This window comes from Grampus griseus (assembly GCF_964374135.1).
Source record: "Grampus griseus genome assembly, chromosome: 2".
NCBI lineage: Eukaryota > Metazoa > Chordata > Mammalia > Artiodactyla > Delphinidae > Grampus > Grampus griseus.
This window is the reverse complement of record NC_139018.1, coordinates 50,058,985-50,078,023: the sequence shown is the minus strand read 5'-3', so window position 1 is coordinate 50,078,023 and position 19,039 is coordinate 50,058,985. Positions and strand designations below refer to the sequence as shown.

The 19,039-nt window shown below is 39.7% G+C and overlaps 2 protein-coding genes across 3 annotated transcripts in view; one reads left to right on the top strand and one right to left on the bottom strand.

Moving 5' to 3' along the window:
• Window positions 1-22: 22 nt before the first annotated feature.
• DMAC2L (distal membrane arm assembly component 2 like) lies at window positions 23-11,308 on the top strand. Of its 2 annotated transcripts, none has more exons than XM_082647115.1 (5): window positions 23-116; window positions 5,813-5,924; window positions 7,222-7,430; window positions 8,018-8,189; window positions 9,966-11,308. In XM_082647115.1, the coding sequence occupies exons 2-5, from the start codon at window positions 5,818-5,820 to the stop codon at window positions 10,078-10,080; spliced, it is 603 nt and encodes a 200-aa protein (XP_082503241.1). In that variant the 5' UTR covers window positions 23-116; window positions 5,813-5,817; the 3' UTR covers window positions 10,081-11,308. The 2 variants fall into 2 exon arrangements, with proteins under 2 accessions (XP_082503241.1, XP_082503242.1); XM_082647116.1 differs by having other exon boundaries at window positions 8,018-8,164; window positions 9,966-10,118.
• A 1,907-nt stretch (window positions 11,309-13,215) lies between these two features.
• CDKL1 (cyclin dependent kinase like 1) overlaps window positions 13,216-19,039 on the bottom strand; it is a 61,129-nt gene continuing 55,305 nt past the window's right edge. The window contains exons 8-10 of the mRNA XM_082647114.1: window positions 17,039-17,095; window positions 15,734-15,889; window positions 13,216-13,324 (exon numbers count right to left, since the gene is read on the bottom strand). Of these exons, the coding sequence (XP_082503240.1) occupies window positions 13,217-13,324; window positions 15,734-15,889; window positions 17,039-17,095 (321 nt within the window). The 3' untranslated portion in view covers window position 13,216. The remainder of the gene's footprint in view (window positions 13,325-15,733; window positions 15,890-17,038; window positions 17,096-19,039) is intronic.

Here is a 19,039-nt window from a genome sequence, read left to right as displayed (position 1 = left end):
CGCCCCACGTGAGAGCAGCCGCCAGTGGCCAATGGACTCGCGCGGCGGAGGGCGAAGGGCAAGCCGGCGCCGCCGTAGACGCTGGGGACGCTAGCTCGCTCCCTCCTTTTGACGCTGTGAGTAGAGGAGCTAGGCCCCGGGTGGGGCGGGTCTAGGGTGGTGGTTAGCCTCTGCCCTTTCCCTTCTCCCATCGCTAGGCTGACTGAAAATCTGGCCCACCGAGTCGGGCGTCCTCGATCTTCACCGCCGAGCGGACTCGGGGCCGCGGAAGAAAGTCGGGATGATTATGGTGAAAACTGTCTTTTGGGCAAGCCCAGCGGCCTCCCTTCCTCCCGCCAGGCCCCGCCCCTCTCGACCCCGCCCTGTGTCACTCGAGGCTCCGCCCCTCTCAACCCCGCCCCCCTCAGCCCCGCCCCGCGTCACTCGAGGCTCCTTTCAGGGCACCGCGATCTCCAACCCGGCTCCCACCCAGTGGAGTGGCCACTGGAGGGACGCTCGCTGTCCAGCCCTAGCCCTCTCCGGACGGAGGCTCTGTCATGGCAACACCTGACAGCCTGCAGTCTTCTGGACTTCCATATATGTGGCTCCTGACGTGCCATTCATTCATTTATTGGTCCTGTAAATATTGAGCACCTAAATGAACCAGACGTCTCGGTCTCTGACATCATTTAGCAATCTATTTCCTTTTTAAAAAAATCCTGGACCGAGATATATTTTTAAATATGCTGTGCGGGCCTGGGAACAGCGACTCACCTGTGCAGGTCACTTCACCCCTGTTTATCTGTAAAATGAGGGAAGTGGACCATGTAATGTATGAAAAACCTGTGTTAAATTACGTGATCCTTTATCACCATGCCTAACTAACATTTATCACCATGTTTAACTAACATTTGTTCTCTCTGCTTGTTGGAAGTTTTTTAATTTTTAGGGTCAGGCCAGCTAAACAAAAATAGAACCATTTAACTTTATTGCTGGAAGGACTTATTCTTGCCTGTGTGAATTTGGCTCCAGTTATTAGTCGGGTAGCTTGGGGAAGTCACTTCACCTCTTTGCCTCAGACCCTTCTCTGTGAACTAGGAGTAATAGCAGGATCTCCTTCATGTGGATTACACGAGATAAGGCTCATCAGATGTTAGCACAGTAAAGTGCTCGATAAAATGATGGCTTTTATTATGTTTATATTGGTTTTATCACCTGGACAGTTGTACATTTTCTTTATTTGCGAAAATAATGTGGAATGTTGCCTGCTTGTTCATCACAAATGAAAAAAATAAGAAATGGTTATTTTTTTAGTTCAACTTTTTAGTTTTAAGCTAATCGTAGATTCCCATGCAGTTGTAAGAAACAGTAGAGATCCTGTGTACCCTTTACCCAGTCTTCCCCAATTTTTTTCCCCAATTTTTTACATCTTGTAAAAGAATAGAACAATAACTCAACCAGGAAATTGACATTGACACAGCCCATGGATCTTACTGAGATAACCACAGTTTTACCTTTGTGCATGTATTTAGGTCTGTATAGTTTTTATCACATGTGTAGGTTTTGTTTTGTTTGGCCGCGCCGTTGGGCTTTTGGGATCTTAGTGCCCCGACCAGGGATTGAACCCCAGCCCTTGTCAGTGAGAGCTCAGAGTCCTAACCACTGGACCACTAGGGAATTCCCCACGTGTAGATTCTTGTATCCACCACAGGCAAGCTACAGCACAGTTCCATCACCACCAGGATCCCTCGGTTGTCCTTTTATAACTACACTTCTCTCCTGCAGGGCACCCTCTTCCCCGTTCTAGTCTCCCTTTCTAAAATTTTGTCATGCCAAGAATGTTACATAAGCAGAATTATACAGTATGTAATTTTCTGGAATTGACTTTTTCACTCAGCATAATCCCTTGAGATCCATCCAAATTGTTGCATGTATTGATAGTTCATTCTAATTGCTGAGAAGTATTTCATGGTATGGATGTACCACAGCATGTTTAACCATTCACCCATTGAAGGACATCTGAGTTACTTTTAGTTTTTAGCTATTTCAAATAAAGCTGCTATGAAAATTAGTGTACAGCTTTTTGTGCGAGCCTGTTTTTGTTTTTCCGGGATAAATGCCTAAGAGTCCAATTTCTGGGTCATATGATAAGCACATGTTTACTTTTGTAAGAAACTGCCAAAGTGTTTTCCAAAGTGGCTGCACCATTTTACATTCCCACCAGCAATGTTGAGTGATCCAGTTCAGTTCCTCTTCAGTGTCACCAACTTTTGGTACTATCACTATTTTTTATTTTAACTGTTTCATGGGATGTAGTTGATTTGTTACTAGGTTGAGTACAGAATTATACAGTTTTAGGGTCTGTGGTCAGGCTTTCATGGGTCAGCCCAGAATAGTGACTTTTTTACTACTCTGTGATTTTGAGCACGTGCTTCTGAGTTTAGCAAAGTGAAAGAACTCAAAATACACATGCTCTTTTTGTAAAATTTTCTCTGCTTACCTTCTCCCCTAGGCTTGACTGTACATTAATTTGTTTCATTTAGATAATCTCACATCAAGAGCTCACCTTACATTCATTCACCCTGTAATGTCTTTGGCTAGAGACATTTGTGTTCTAGCCACCACCCTCCTCAGCTAAGAATTCGTGTTCATCTTCCATCTAGGTCAGAACCTATGTGAAATTAGTTCAATGAGTGTCAAGCAATATTAGCCTAAGAGTGGCTTTTGGAAACTTTGCTTCTCATTCCTAAGCAATTGCTCTGCTGTTCTATTTCACTAGACTCTAGACACCTCAGGAATAAGAATTGGCATCAATAATGGATGAATTTGCAGTGAAGTGGGGTTATAATTTGGGGAGTAAAAATGCCCCAGTTCTGACATCACCCACCCCTCTCTTCACACTTTTACTGCCCTCAAGAACAAGTTGGCTAGTTCAGTCTTTTTGACCACTAAAATAGCCAACGTTTTGAATAGCCCACCTAAGTAATTATGTCTCATATGTAAAAAAAGAACTTCCATTTTTTAAAAAAAACTTGTTTATATGCAAATTGGGGGACTCTCCATATCCTATTTTGAGTCACACATTAGAGGTCTGGTCTTCTCTAAGTCGTGAACATATAGCAACTTTTAGAAACATCTGTTACAAACTTATGGCTCTAAGCTGTGTTATGATAGTAAGAAGAATTTTAAAAATAATTTTAATTCCTAAATTATTTATCACAGCGGTAATTTAGTAGTGGTTATTTTTTAACTTGCATTTCACTTGTTTAATTTATTAAAGCTAAATTCATCAACTCACCACCAGAGGTCTCCTCTTTCCCTCTAGAAAGCATTCTCTTGAATTCATCTGAAATTCCTAATATCAATTAACAAAGTAGCAGTTGAGAATGCAAAAACCTACCAATTAGTTTTTTTAATTTATTGCTAAATAAAAACTTAATTTTCATGTTTAAATTATTTTAAATATAATATCTAATATTTTTAGAGATCATAAGCTGAAGTAAATTTGGTTTAATCTTTCCCTTAAGCAGAAATACAAGGTGGGCCAAAATGAATCAAGTGAAAGTACTTCAATTTTCACAAACCTCTCTAATTTACCCACTTAATGAGTTTCCTTGGTTTCTGCATGAAAATGTATCACCCATTGAAGATTATTAATTGTCAAATATTTATTAAACTTGCATTAGGGAATGGTGCTGTGCTAGGTGCTAAGAAAAATGGAAATGAGTAATATGTGATTCTTGCTCTTTCTTTTGCCCTTCATACTTTTCTTTTTTCTGCCTAACTGGAAACTCTTAATCATCCTTTGAGACCCATCTCAGAAGACACCTCTAGTATGAAGCCTATCCCTCACTCCCTTCTCTAAGCTCTCACAGAACTTGTCCATACCTCCATTAAGACATCGTGTTGCATGTTATTCATTTGTTTATATGTCATCTATACATATATGGTATATATACTACACATTCTATGAGGACAGGAACCATGTTTTTCTCAGTCTCTCTCCTGTGTTGTTTTGTTTTGCTTCTGTCTTGCCATTGAATCTCTTGCACTAAGTATAGCAGACATTCAATATTTATTGCATGATTGAATGGATGGATGGAGATGGCATTTGAGTAAGGTCTTGAGGTTGGGGAAGATTTCCATAGGATTCTGGGGGGCGGGGAGGGATGGTAAATGGAGGGAACAGCCTGAGTTGAAGCTGGAAAGCCCAGATTTGTAAACAAGGTTGGCAGCCAAAGGAGTTACTGAGATGGGCACAGGTGGAGAGAGATTTAACCAAAATGTGGGAGGAAGTAGCAGGGGGAGAAGTTTGCAGTAATGAAGGCAGAGTGATGATGGAGAAGGGATAAAGAGGCTAGTAGATGGCCCCAGGGTTCTGTCCTCAGACCTCAGCTCTCTTTGTTTTACAACCCAACATCCTTGGGCACTTCCTCAGCTCTAAGGTAGTTCCCACTCAGGCCTCTTTCTAGTCTTCTTCTTTTTCCTGAGTTCTAGAACCATCCAATGACTGAGGAAAGAGCCCTGGACTAATAAGAGAGAAAACTAGGTTCCAGTTTCAGCACTGCTAACAATTAACCATGAAACATTGGACAGGTCCCTTGAAACACATGCATTTATTAATACCCCACCTTGTTCCAGAAAGGATTTAGGGTGTCAGCAAGTTACTTATTATCAGGGCTTAAGTTTCCTCATCTCTAAATGACCCTCAATCTTGATGCTGCTGTCTAATATTCCTGAAGCATAGTTCTAACCATGCCAGTGCTCTGTGCTAAAGTCTCAATGATTCCTAGCCACCTGCAGAAGACAAACTTTCTGGCTGATCATGGGAGACCCTTCCCGATGTGACTGTGTACATTGTCTCCCTCCTCTTCTCATGACCCCCATGTGCTGAGCCAACTGAACTACAACATGCCTTAAAGGTTCCTGCCTCAGCTTATCACCTGACCTACATTTTCCTGGCATCTTTGTCTATTGAAATCCTTGTGTGTCTTTAACTCTTTTGAGGTCTTTTCCAGGTTCTATCATTTATTTTAACTACCTGGTAACTTGTTTTAGCTCACTCCACCCTGCATTAAATTGTCAGCTCTTCAAAGGCAGAGACCATGTTTCATTTATCTTTGTTTTCTCCCCACCTGGCACACTATCAGAGAAACTTGAATTGAGATAAATCAGGTTGAGACCCAATTCCAAAATCGCCTTCTCAACTCATAGTTATGGGTTTTTACAGCTGGAAATCATCTGAGCAAATCATCTCATTTTACAAATGAGAAAACCAAGGGTCAGAGAGGTGAAGTTACTTGCCCAGTCTTTCCCAGCTGCCCTGTACAGCTCTTGCTTTGCACTGTTCTGGGGACACTACTTGCAGCCTTGTGATAGGAAGATCTGTTTCCACGACTCCTCTCCTTTTCTGGACGTAAGTGTCTTAACCTTGACACATTGCTCCTTAGGTGATTTTAGTTTGTCATTTTGGTACTGGAAATGTAGATTGGGACTGGAGCTGGTTTCAGTAAATTTGTAGATGCACTGCCTGCATGGACACCAGGTGGCACCACTGCAGGCTGACTCCAATTGAGGAGTGAACAAGTAGAAAGAACAATGTCCAAGCTGGAAGGAACCATAGAGACCATTCAATTCAGCCTCTCATTTTTGCAGCAAAAGAAACCAAAAACCAGACAGGAGTAACTTGCTTAATAACTATTGAGTGGCAAGTGAGTCATCAGCTTTATCAGCACAAGAGCACTGACTCTGAAGTTGTAAAGTCAGTTGCCGTATGTATGGGACTCTGATTGCCAGCGGATGATCTAATATGAATACTGTTTTATGTGTCTAGATCAAATGATGCTGTTTGGAAAAATTTCCCAGCAGTTCTGTGGCTTAAAGAAACTCCCAAGGTCACGTGACTCCCGATACTTCTGGGGCTGGTTGAATGCAGTGTTTAATAAGTAAGTTTAACTAAAGTGAAGAAATGTGGGAATTGTTACAGCTTGATGAGTTCCCAGTAGCTAATCTGGTTATTTCTTGTGTTTCAAATGTTTTTCGTGTCGTGCATGCAGTACGATCCTAACTTTCTTTTAAAGCAAATAAAACATACAAGCACTGAATAAAGATCAGAAAAATAGATTACAGACTATTAACTGTCTGGGTTACAGGACTTAAGTGATTCTTATTCATCCTTTCAATGCCTTTCAAGTTTTCTGAAATGAACATTTATTACTTTTGTAATCAGAAAAGCTCAGTAAATGTAATTTTAGAATATTTTATTCTATGGCTTCTTAAGGGATGTAGTTAACCTTTTGAATACCATCAAGGGAAATCAAGGTTTTAAAAAGTTGGTTGGGGGACTTCCCTGGTGGTGCAGTGGTTAAGAATCTGCCTGCTAATGAAGGGGACACGGGTTCGAGCCCTGGTCCGGGAAGATCCCACATGCCACGGAGCAACTAAGCCCGTGTGCCACAACTACTGAGCCTGCACTCTAGAGCCCGCAAGCCACAACTACTGAGCCCACATGCCACAACTACTGAAGCCCACACACCCAGAGCCTGTGCTCCGCAACAAAGAGAAGCCACCGCAATGAGAAGCCTGCACACCACAATGAAGAGTAGCCCCCGCTCGCCGCAACTAGAGAAAGCCCGCATACAGCAACGAAGACCCAACACAGCCAAAAATAAATATATAAATTTATTTTAAAAAATAAAATAAAATAAATAAAAAGTTGGTGGCATGCTTAGAAATATCATTTTGAAACTGACAAAACTAACCTCCTTGTTGCTTAATATAGCATTAATACCACTAACTAGAGAAAAGGGCATATGTTAAAATTAATATCACTTAATGACATTCATTTGAACAAAGTTTCAAAATTATTCCCTTTTTAATCTTTTGTCATTAATAAAAATGATAACCAAGTGTAGTCATTCATTCAAAACATAGATACTGAGTACCTCCTGGTGTGAAGCTGTTGTGCTACATACGAATCAATGAAGACTCAATGTCTGCCTGATAAACTCACATAAGAATAACATGCCTTGACAGAGTTCACTTGAAAACAAAAACAAAAGCGAAAAAGGTAGCAGGTAGAGCCATCGAATGTTTTCTTTACATGGATTTCACTAATATATTATCTCCCTCCTCATCATGTGAAGTGAAAAGTGGTTGCTATTCTGTATTTACTTTGGTGAACATAGTTAAGAAGCTAGTGACTATAGTAAAAGCTACCGGCTTTTGTTCTCTTGCCAACAGAGTGGATCATGAACGCATCCGGGATGTTGGCCCTGACAGGGCAGCGTCCGAGTGGCTGCTGCGCTGTGGGGCTCTGGTGCGCTACCACGGCCAGGAGAGGTGGCAGAAGGACTACAACCACCTCCCAACAGGCCCTCTGGACAAATACAAGATTCAGGCAATTGATGCCACTGATTCTTGTATCATGAGCATTGGATTTGATCACATGGGTAACTCCCCTATCATTTGTTATGGGAAATGCAGGTGATTTGCAGTGACGTTTGGTTGCAGTTGACTCACTATTATAGTCATAGGTGTGTCCTTTTTGCCTTTTTCAGTCCAATCCAGCTTGTTTCTTCCTGCGTATGATATTTATTTTTAAATTAAATAGAGGTTACAAATACCTTCCTCTCCTTTCTCCCTGCACTAAGCTTGTCTCTACATGCCTTTATTCTGTGCTTTGTTGACTTAAAATTCAAGGCCTTGTTTGTCAAATTTTCTTTGTCAAACTTCTGTCATTGAGAAACGCTCACGAATGCAGAAATAATTATATCCACACAGCTTCTGCTTTTATGGGCATTTCTTTTCTCCAGTGCATTGGGCATCTGCAGAATGGCCCTGTCCATCAGCACAACCTGTATAGTGAATACCTTGTATGGTTAATAGGGTGACTAATCGTTACTGTTTTCCTGGGGCTAAGAGGTTTCCTAGGACTTAGGACTTCCAATCCTAAAACGAGAACAATTCTGGGCAAACTAGGATAGTTGATCATCTTAATGGTAAAGCAGGTTCTTAAACTGTACTTTTTTTCCCCCAGAAGGCCTACAGCATGTTGAAAAAATAAGGCTATGCAAGTGTCACTATATTGAGGATGACTGCTTGGAGAGACTTAGTCAACTTGAAAATTTACAAAAAAGCATGTTGGAAATGGAAATAATTTCATGTGGGAATGTCACAGACAAAGGTATCATTGCTTTGCATCATTTAAGGTAGGTGGTCGGTGCCAAAATGGAAACTTGATAATGTTAAGGTGAATAATCGGAATTTAAAACAGTTGAGAGGTGGTCTCTTTTTTTTAATTCTGAAAAATATAATTTATGAAAATGACTTAACTGTCAGCTATAATATTTTAAAAGTTTAAATTATCACCCTTAATATGTTATGGTTGTATTGCATTTTTTAGGGAGCATCTTTTTAAAAAATTGACCTACATAAAGCACCTAGCAGGGTTCCTATTACAGAAAGCTTTCAATAAGCACTAGCTATTATACTTCCTCCCCATCTTTTAATTTCCCCTATGTTCTGCCAGTAACCTCAGCACCACAGAAGGCTGAGAAATCTTAAACATTAGAACCAAAAGTACTAGATTGTTTATCTCTTACATTAGTTGAGGCTTTAAAGCTTCACCTTTTAATACACTTGGTTCCTTTAAGAACTTTCCCAATTTCTTTTCCTTCCTAGGTTAAGATTCATATTTTTAAAATTCAATTTACCTAAACTAAGAACAAAAACATGAAACCGTTCACCCATTTCTCCCACTCCCCACCCTGTGCCTTTGGCAACCACCAATCTGTTCTATGTATCTATGAGCTTGCTTATTTATTTATTTTTAGCTTCCACATATAAGACATCATACAATATTTGTTTTTCTCTGACTTATTTCACTAAGCATAATGCCCTCAAGGTCCATCCAAGTTGTTGCCAATGCAGAATTTCATTTTTTTATGGCTGAATACTACATCATTGTATACATATACCACATTTTCTTTACCTAATCCATCAACGGACGCTTAGGTTGTTTCTGTATCTTGACTATTGTAAATAATGCTGCAATGAACATGGGGGTACAGATACCTTTTCGAGTTAGTGTTTTTGTTTTCTTCAGGTAAATACTGAAAAGTAGAATTGCTGGATCATATGGTAGTTCTGTTTTTAATTTTTTGAGGAACATCCATGCTGTTTTACATATGACTGCACCAATTTACAGTCCCACCAACAGTGCACAAGGACTCCCTTTTCTCTACATCCTCACCAACACTTATTTCTAGTCTTTTTGATAATGGCCATTCTAACAACAGTGTGAGGTGATATCTCAGAGTGGTTTTGATTTGCATTTCCCTGATAATGATGTAGAGTATCTTTTCATGTACCTGTTCTCCATCTGTATGTCTTCTTTGGAAAAATGTCTATTCAGATATTTTGCCCATTTTAAAAATTGGATTGTTTGGGGGTTTTCCTATTGAGTCGTATGAGTTCTTTATACATTTTGGATGTTAGTTCCTTATCAGATATATGATTTGCCAATATTTTCTCCCATTCAGTAGGTTGCCTTTTCATTTTGTTGATGGTTTCCTTTGCTGTATATAAGATTTTCAATTTGATGTAGTCCCACTTGTTTATTTTTGCTTTAGTTGTTTTTGCTTTTAGTGTCAGATGCAAAAAATCATCACCATGAGTGATGTCGTATTTTATATTTAACATACAAAGGAGTTCTATGCCATAATATACATAAAATATTTGGAAGAATTCAGCAGCATTATTGATGTAATTCAGAACAACTAAACTATCCAAGGTCTAGCTTAGTGCCTAGCATGAATTTCATTTAAAGTAGTACTCTAAGACTACCGTTCTAAAAGTCATTTTGAAAGTGTAGGATGATATGAACACATTCTGTGTGTAGCTTTTTTAAGTCAATAAAGCAAGTTTATTTTTAATGCTATGAGTAAAGGCCAAATTAAATTAACTTTAAAAAATTTCTCTTCCAGAAACCTCAAGTATTTGTTTTTAAGTGATCTTCCTGGCATAAAAGAAAAAGAAAAAATTGTCCAAGTCTTTAAAACATCACTGCCTTCTCTGGAACTAAAATTAGACTTGAAGTAAAATAGTAATATTCAGTAAGTGTCTTATTTCAATATAAAGTATCATGTGCAATTGTTGATCCTCAACAGCAACAAATATTACATAAACATCAACAGAACTATAAGAATGTTATACCAAAACATTCTAGCAGAGTCCATCATGTAGAAAATAAACATTCAGATGTGATTCACTAAAGTTACTAAGTTAGAAGTGAGAATTTAGGTACATTAAATCATTTTAAGAAAAATGCAAACCAGATACCATTTTAATTCTTATATAGTCCTTATTTTATATCAATCCTATATAAATATCTCTTGATGTAGATATTTAAGAGTTCTTGAAAATGATTTAAATGTACAACACAGATATTCTTTATTTTTAACAGTAATTTGTTACATTTTACTTTAAAGTTTTTGAAGCATGTTACTATAAATATACAATTATGAAAAACTGAAAGCTAAATTTCAGATTCACTGATGGAGTCAATTATGCAAAGTAGTCAGAGGTTGCTGGGGCATTCATATTGCTTCCCAGGATTCGCATGCATTTGTCATGATCCTGCATTCCTGTGCTCTTTATACCATACATCCTTTCTCTGAATGAACAGTTTCTGGCTAATTTGTCTATTTTGTAGGCTTAGTCTAGTGTCTTATTAAAACTAGACATGAATACCTGGCTGGATTTAAATAGCTTTGCTGATTGCAATAGAACAGAGGAAACAATGATGAAGGCCAGCAGAGCTATACTTACTTTCTGCTTAAATTAAAAAGCTGCTTCAAACAGAAAAATTTAACATGTCAGTTAGAAACTAATTTGTATTCCCTCATATATGTTGGATAGTACTTCCCGTGAGCTCAAGGGACATCATAAGAAGTATAAGCACTAAATTCACTTTACATCTAGAAAGCAGTGATAAAGAATATCATAAATAGGTATAAACAGATCTTTATTTTTATCTGCTTCAAATGGTCCTGATTCTATTATTGTTGTTTATATGCCAACTTGTTTGTGGATTTCTGTATGTTTGGTTTGAATATTAATCTGTTGAATATAACCTTGACTGGAGTTAATTTTAAAATAAACACTTTCTGTGATGCAGCATTAAAGTAGAAAAATGAATTTTACTTGTGTTAGGAACCAGCTTATGTAGATAGCACATACCATAAATGATGTACTGTTTACTAACATAATTGCCACTGTCATTTTAAAAATCAGAAAATAGTAAATAAAAAAATGATAAGGATGTAGAACAGTCTCATGTGAAACAGTGGTGATTCCATGCTGAAGAAAAGATCACAGATATGGTTAAATTAAGTATAAGCATATATTTAATAGAACTCATTAGACACAAATGACCACTTCTATCTCAGCCTTGTTTGATTACTATGTGATGAAGCAACTGATTGACCACAGGTTAGTCTGGAGCTACTTTTCTATTCTGAATGGTATTCCTTAAAACTACTGGATAAATTAGGGAGTTATAGTCATCTGCCCTGTCAGGTACACAGTTGGGGGTAAGGAAAAAAGGAAAAACACAAAATGTAAACTACTAGCAGAAGCTGGATGTCCTTCTTTGTCATTTGAATCAAGTCTACATAACAAGAATTAGATTATACTGTGACTAGTATTTAACCCGCTATCAGCTCTATGCAAGAAGCTACATACATTAGGAAGCCTCAGGATATCACTAAACTGGCTGGGGTAGCCAAAATTATTGAACAGATGCCAGAATTTGGTGGATTACTTAACAGTAAGTGAATAAGGTCAAATGCTCTCATGAAGAAAATTAACATAGCAGTAAACTGAGAATGCAGAAGAAAGGTTTTGAAGATACAGTAAAATACATCTTCAAAAACCGTGGCTGAGGACTGCTAGGAAATAGCAGCACATCAATCAAAAATGGGGTTGAGCAATAAGAAGCAGACATCAGCTTCATATTGCCCTTGTGTCCAGGGGACAAGGAGGAAAAAGCTTTTTGAATAGGAGCAATAGGCCAAATCAAAGCTAGTTATATGTTGTCATTTTAAGTATCACTGTACAAAGCTAGGAATTCTCAATAATATCATTTTGGTCTATTTTCTTATTAGTTAACTTTTAGTTGTTAGGTTGGTATATACACACACATATATATGTGTGTGCACTACAGATATACACACATACACAGTAAAAAGATATTTCAGGGAAAACATCAGCTTATAACCTTATGTCTTTTATGACCCAAGTAAAAGCTCATAAGCAGTTTCTTCCAAAACCCAGATCACTATAGTCCTGCCAGTATCTCTGTCTCCAAGTCTGAGGCTGAACTGGAGAGAATGAAGTACTAATTACTTTCAGGCTGGCAGGCCCAGTTCCTGTGAAGCCTGTGGATCTTGTTCTACCCCTGGGTCAGCTGCCAAGCTTCATGCCATTGTTTGCAAGGGGAATTGGGTGAACAAGTGTAGATGGATTATAGTAAATCCATCTTGCCTGCAAAAATGACTAAGATGCATCCTTTACTAAAGATAAAGACCAAAGTATATGTAAGAAATGTCTATAAACATATCATTAAATATATAAGCATGTAAATTATAGTCTTTTATGATAATCCATATGATTTTAAATATTTTAAACATCTCATATATTCAAAAAAGTTTCAATATATAAAAATCAAGAGCTAGAGCAAGCAGGAAATGGAATTTTAAACATTTTGGTTTCAAGAACCTTAACTCTCCTTAAATACGATGAGAAAATCTGAAAAGGCAGGAGATAGGACTCAAAGCAACAGAGATCCAAGGAAACATATATGGGCATTCTGTAATCCATTTTTTCACTTGTTGCGTATGGTGCAATTGAAGCATAAATTTTTTTATCTCTAATTTTGCTGGAGGTATGGGCGAGTGCAGTAGATAATTTATATTCTGTCCATAAGCTCAGCTACTTAGATACAACAAAAATAAAAGTGAAAATCCAAAGAAGTTTTTCCTTTCTGTTCTGGACACCATCGTCAAGCATGGAACACTGCCTCTGGAATTTCCCTTCACGTCTTGCCAAGTGGCCTCCCCCAGTTAGTTATGTTTTCTCCTGATGTTTTTTTCAACATTGTGATTGCTTTCAATCAAATATATGTTTTATTCAAATTAATGATCAATTCTTTTTTTGTTATCCATCTCCAAGCTCTTTAAATGTTTGGAAAACGGTAGTTAAGTTTCGTGGTGTTATAGTAGTACTTCTTGTTATCCAAAGCTGGGAGGACGCTGCTGCTAGTCAGCTGAGGTAGGTACTGCAACTGAAAATATGAAACACAGAATTAAGTTCAATGCCGTACACTTTTTTCATTATTGCTAACACATCCAAAAGAGGTAAACAAACAACTTTTCCAGCACAGAAATACTTTTTCTGCACAGAATCCAGGATCTGAGAAAGGACAAAATGTTTAAATTTGGTCTCTGCTCAGGGGTGGAATTGAAGGATGTGGAGCTCACCCCCTCCCATAAATTTGGTCTCTGCTTTTTCTTTTCAATATTTATTTTCTATTATAAAGCAAAATATGCACATTAAAGGCAATTTAGAGAATATGAAAAAGAAGGGAAAATCTACATGTTAACATTACTGGGAAAAAGCATAGATTCATGGGGGTTAAGAGCTTGCTGGGACCTTAGGGATCATTTAAGCCAGTATCCTGTCTTGTAGTGAAGAAAACTGATGTCTGGAGCACTCAGGTGATTTGCCCACCTACTACCTTAGTTAAAAAGGCAAAACTGCTCCTTTCATGCTGCCAGAAAATGTTTGAATTTATCGTCAATGTCAAATGAAAGTAAGGGAACACATTTTTTTTTGTACAGTACTATATGGCCTTAGGTATCTGAAAAACAAGTACTTTTAAATCAAACAATTGGGACCTACAAGCAACACACAAATTAGTTGGGTTCCCCTAGTCTTTCAAGTAAAAATATTTCCATCAAGACCCTCTTTTTTTTTTTTTAATTGGTGCCTATTTCAGTAGCATTTATGGGCAGGTGGCTCATCCTGAGGTTCTAGTCACAACTCTGCTACAAGTCTCACTTTCTGCCATTGACAATCCACTTTAAATTTTTTGGGTTTTTTTTTTGGCTGCATTGGATCTGTTGCTGCGTGCGGGCTTTCTCTAGTTGCGGTGAGCGGGGGCTACTCTTCGTGGTGGTGCACGGGCTTCTCATTGCGGTGGCTTCTCTTGTCACGGAGCATGGGCTCTAGGCGCATGGGCTTCAGTAGTTGTGGCACAGGGGCTCAGTAGTTGTGGCGCACGAGCTCTAGAGCACAGGCTCAGTTGTTGCGCATGGGCTTAGTTGCTCTGAGGCATGTGGGATCTTCCCGGACCAGCGCTCTAACCCATGTCCCCTGCATTGGCAGGCAGATTCTTAACCGCTGCGCCACCAGGGAAGTCCCACTTTTTTTTTTTTTTTTTCGGTACGTGAGCCTCTCACTGTTGTGGCCTCTCCCATTGCGGAGCACAGGCTCCGGACGCACAGGCTCAGCGGCCATGGCTCACGGGCCCAGCCGCTCCGCGGCATGTGCGATCCTCCCGGACCTGGGCACGAACCCGTGTCCCCTGCATCGGCAGGTGGACTCTCAACCACTGTGCCACCAGGGAAGCCCTAAGTCCCACTTTTTAAAGTTTTAATTCCAGTTTCTTTAAAAGAAGGGATGAGGTTTTCTAAAATCCCCTGTAATTCAACGGTTCTAAGATTCTTGAACACAAAGAAACAGCAAGATAAGGGGTAACTCTGAGGGGAAAGTCTATTTCCAGTCTGTTTTGCATTAAAAGCATTCTTAATTTCATAACTCTGGTCTTTTAGGGCCCTGGGTTTCATGCTGTACCTGTTCATAATGGACCGTCCACCCTCTTCTCTCCTCCAAACCTCACAAACACCACCCAGGTGCGACTCAGCATACTGGGTAGAGGAGGCTGCAAAGGGAAAGACTAAGACAAGATAATCTATAGCTTAAGGGGTACCTGAGCAGATCCGGAAGCAACCAGGAGCAGCCAGCTCATCTTAATTGTGGTTCCAACTACAGTCCATCCTAAATTATTACAGCTTTTGGCTTATGACAAGACACTTAATGTAAGGCCATTCTGCCACTTTACACCAGTCACAATTCTCCACAGGCTCCCAGTGTGCAGCCTGGATGCTGTGATCTGGTTAAATGCACTGTTCTGCTGCTCCCACTGAAAGCACTCGTCACCACATTTACACTAGCCAACTCTGATGATTAATGGATCAGGGAGGAAAACAGTTCCTTTTTTAGATAAACCTGGAATGTCAATCAATACTGAAGGTAAACATGATGACAGGGAGCTAACCGGGATAAATTTGATTTTGTTTTCCAAAGCATAAGAAGCACGCTTCTTTTCCCTGGCTGGGATCTGTGCTCATGCACACCAAAAGCCCTGGCCCCTGGCTGGCAGCAGGGAGCTGCTGGGCAAGGTCACCTTTAGGATTCTGGGAGAAGGGCCCTTAGCAGGCAGATGTCTTTGGGACCCTGGTTGGTAGAGCTTGTGACCTGTGTGTCCTCATGCAGGGATAAAGGTGCTGGAGCTGCAAGCCACAATTGCCACCTCAAGTATAGATTGAGACTCTCCGCACCAGGTGGAAGGTATGAGCTCATTTGAAATTACAACCTTGGATGCTTCTGTAAAGCAGTGCCCCATCTTTACCCGCGGCAGGTGCTTTCGGCTCTGTCTTAGGGTCTTCCCTGTTGATTTCTCATGCTCTTTTGCCAAATCCCCTATTTCTCTGATGCTGTCAAAATACGGATGCCCCAACAGCTGCTCACATGTCAGTCTCTCGGCAGGATTCATGTGGAGACAGCCCTGAAAGAACAGAAAATACCCTCTCCTTACTTCTTTAAAATTGCATTAACTTATTGAAGTCATTTTTTTCTTCTTTGAAAGATTAAACTCTTCAGTTGGGAACAAAAGGGGGGAAAACTTTCGTTCCTTCCACAATCATTCATGGGTAACCACATAATGAATTAATAAATAGTTTCTAGGAGTAGTAACAAAAAAAATCATTTTCTCCACCTTGTTCTGTTCCTGAGGCATTTGGCGCTCTGCCCTGAGGGAGTAGGATACGATTTTTGAGTTCACCTCAGTGTCTCACCAGAATAATCCACCTAACCCATTTGGTTCCTTGCCTGTACTTAGTAAAAACTAGTTTTTTATTTAAAAAATCACACATGGTAAAAATAAAATTTATACAGCATGTAGCAGAGTCCCTTCAGCACTCTAGTTCTTCCATTCTCCCTTCTAAAATCAGTTATTTTAAGTATATTCTTCCAGAAATAGTCCATGCGTTACAAGTATCTATGTGTATGTAAGGAAGGAGAGGCATAATATACATCTCTTTATGTTACATCATTCTTAACTATTTGCTTTGCCAGTAAATAGGCCAGAGGGCTCATACTTGGATAGATTAAATCTCACAATTACATACCCCAAGGAACTGTCTCATTTTTTAAAATTATAAATGCATCAGTAAATGTTTTAAATACTTTTTGAAATGGGTGGGACATTGTCTGTAACTTGCAAACATTTTAATTGGTACCTCATTTTACATAAGGGCTATTATATTTCTGAAAATGTGTATATAAATCAAGTTTTGAAATCAAAACCTATTTCCAATATACTAGGGAGTTGGCTATTTAAAAGAATCCTATGGCTAAACATTTTTTTGAAGAAAAGGATCCTTTTGTAAAACAAACCACCCCAATCTTAAATTTCTATTTTGTGTTAATTTAGATTTCAAATACAGTTTAAGTTTATTTAAAGTGAAAAATACTTTCAGATGTTTTCACTGTTATGTGACCCATTTTAAAAAATGGAAAATATGTATACTTTTCAAAGGAGAAGGAGAATTCTAAAAGGAACACTTTTCAATCCATGGATTGACATACATCATTCAGATTCCCTAGTGATGCAGCTGCCGTGTGCTTCCAGGTCTGTTGGAAGCCATGATTTTACCTTTAAGAGCCCCAGGGCAGGATAAGAGATGTTTGGAAATTTTAATTCAAGTGGTTCCTGTTAAAGAAAAGAAAACAGGGATTTTATTTACAGCATATATTCAAATATAAGGTTACCTCAGATTGAATTTCTTTTGAGTGAGAGAAGCATCTTCCTGGCACCTTCTTTGCCTCTTCCACTCTCTGCCCACCCCACCTCCCTGTGTCTGTTTCATAAGCTCCTTCTTTCCCCACCTCCAAATTGTTTTATAAGCTCCTTCTCTCCCCACCTCCAAATTGCTTTTCCAAATTTTCTTCCTAACCATTAACCACCTTCACTTCCTGAAGAACTGATGCAGGTAGCAAATTGTGAGGGAATACTAAGGAGAGGAAAAAAACCCAAAACACTCGTCAAGCAATTGTTATTTCCTTTTTTTCTGCCTCAACTTATATAACTTGCCTTGCCTTAAAATAATTTTTGGCATTTATCTTGGCATTTATAGAAAGGGGCTCTGATTATTGCATTTATTGACATTTACATAAAGGGAGCTACAAAATAGATTTTTTTCCCGACCCAGAAAATGTTTCTTGGTTTTCTGGAATAAACACTGTTCTCTCATCCCACAAGAGCCTGCTGTTTCCCTGATCATCCTACTGTTTAAAGAGTCTCCTGAGCAGACAATTCATCAATCTCCCTTTGGCCCTTTAAGGCTCTTTTGCTCCAGTCACAGGCAGGAGACAATCAGGAATAATAAACACTATAAAGTAGAAGGAATGCCTATGTCAGGCAGACAGGCCAGTTAAAGAGATATACAGCTGATAAAGAGGCTAAAGAGGAGGGGAGCTGAGAAATTAAGAGCTAGCCAAGCGGAGTCAAATAAATGACCAGGTGTGTTGTGTGTTTAAAGATGGCAGTTCCCTGGTGCTGCCATCAAGATTAAGAGCACAGTGTTACTTGGGACAGGGGAACCAGCCAACAACAACCAATTCCTGAGTGTGCAGTTATTCATCACTAATAAGAGATAGGAAACTCCAAAACTGAGGCTCTTCAGACCAACAGGGAAAAAAAAAATCCTAAAGCGGGTTTGTATCAGCCTTTGAGAGCGGCCCTCTCCACCCCCATAGCTAAACTATTTCTCTTGCTATTTCTGTGTGTTGAATCTGAGCACCTCTGGGGATTGCCTTGACATTGCTGACATTGAGCCCTGCTGTCTCAGCAAGGATGCCTGGGACAAGGCCGGCTGGTTGGCTGCGATAGGATGGGCCCATCCCGCCTGCTTAGCCGGTTTCCCTGCCCCAGAAGCAAGCAGGCCTCTCTGGGGCAGGGTTGCTGACCCGCAGAGGGACTGGGGCACAGATGTTCAACCAGCACAGCCCCCCCACTTCTTCCTGTGTTTCTGTCAACAGGAAATCGCCTGCAGCACAACCTCTGGGAAACCATAGGAAGCCTTTTACACTGATGAAACTGATGAAACCTGGGTTGTTTCGGAGGCTTCCCCGGTAGAAAAGCGAACAGGAAATCGCTAAGGGATATTTAGCGTGAAACTGGGAACGTCCAGGTCACAAGGGAGCCGGCTGGGTCACCTCCCATATGTCAGGTGTCATTCCTGCTTCTGCGGCCCCGCAGGCTCCCAGCTGCCCCACTTTTCCTATTCCTAGCGCTGCAGGAGCAGGGGTGGCGGGGAAGTGGGAGGTGGGAGACTTCACTGCAGGACAGGCCAAGAGGTTGGGAGAACAGACAGCTCCAGTGGAACTGGATGGACCTTCCATCTGGAAACTGAGTAATGGAGAAGGGTTAGTTTCAGTTTGAAAGTACCTTCCTTAGGCAGTAGGAACTCAGGATCTCACAGACCTTAACTGTGCTCAGAAATGTTTCTGAGTATAATACAGGCTCATTAGAAGACTTTTGAAAATCTTAAAAAACCATAAAGAAAGAAACAAATCATCCCACCACAAAGAGACATTCACTGTTAATATTTTGGTATATATCTTTGCAGCCATTTATTTCACTAACGTAAAAATC

What these genes read in the sequence shown, in the direction of transcription:
- DMAC2L (XM_082647115.1), top strand. Translation starts at nt 5,818, where the DNA reads ATGATGCTGTTTGGAAAAATTTCCCAGCAGTTCTGTGGCTTAAAGAAA. An exon ending in TTGAATGCAGTGTTTAATAA is followed by an intron (nt 5,925 to 7,221) that starts GTAAGTTTAACT and finishes TCTTGCCAACAG; the next exon opens with AGTGGATCATGAACGCATCC. An exon ending in CATTGGATTTGATCACATGG is followed by an intron (nt 7,431 to 8,017) that starts GTAACTCCCCTA and finishes TTTTTCCCCCAG; the next exon opens with AAGGCCTACAGCATGTTGAA.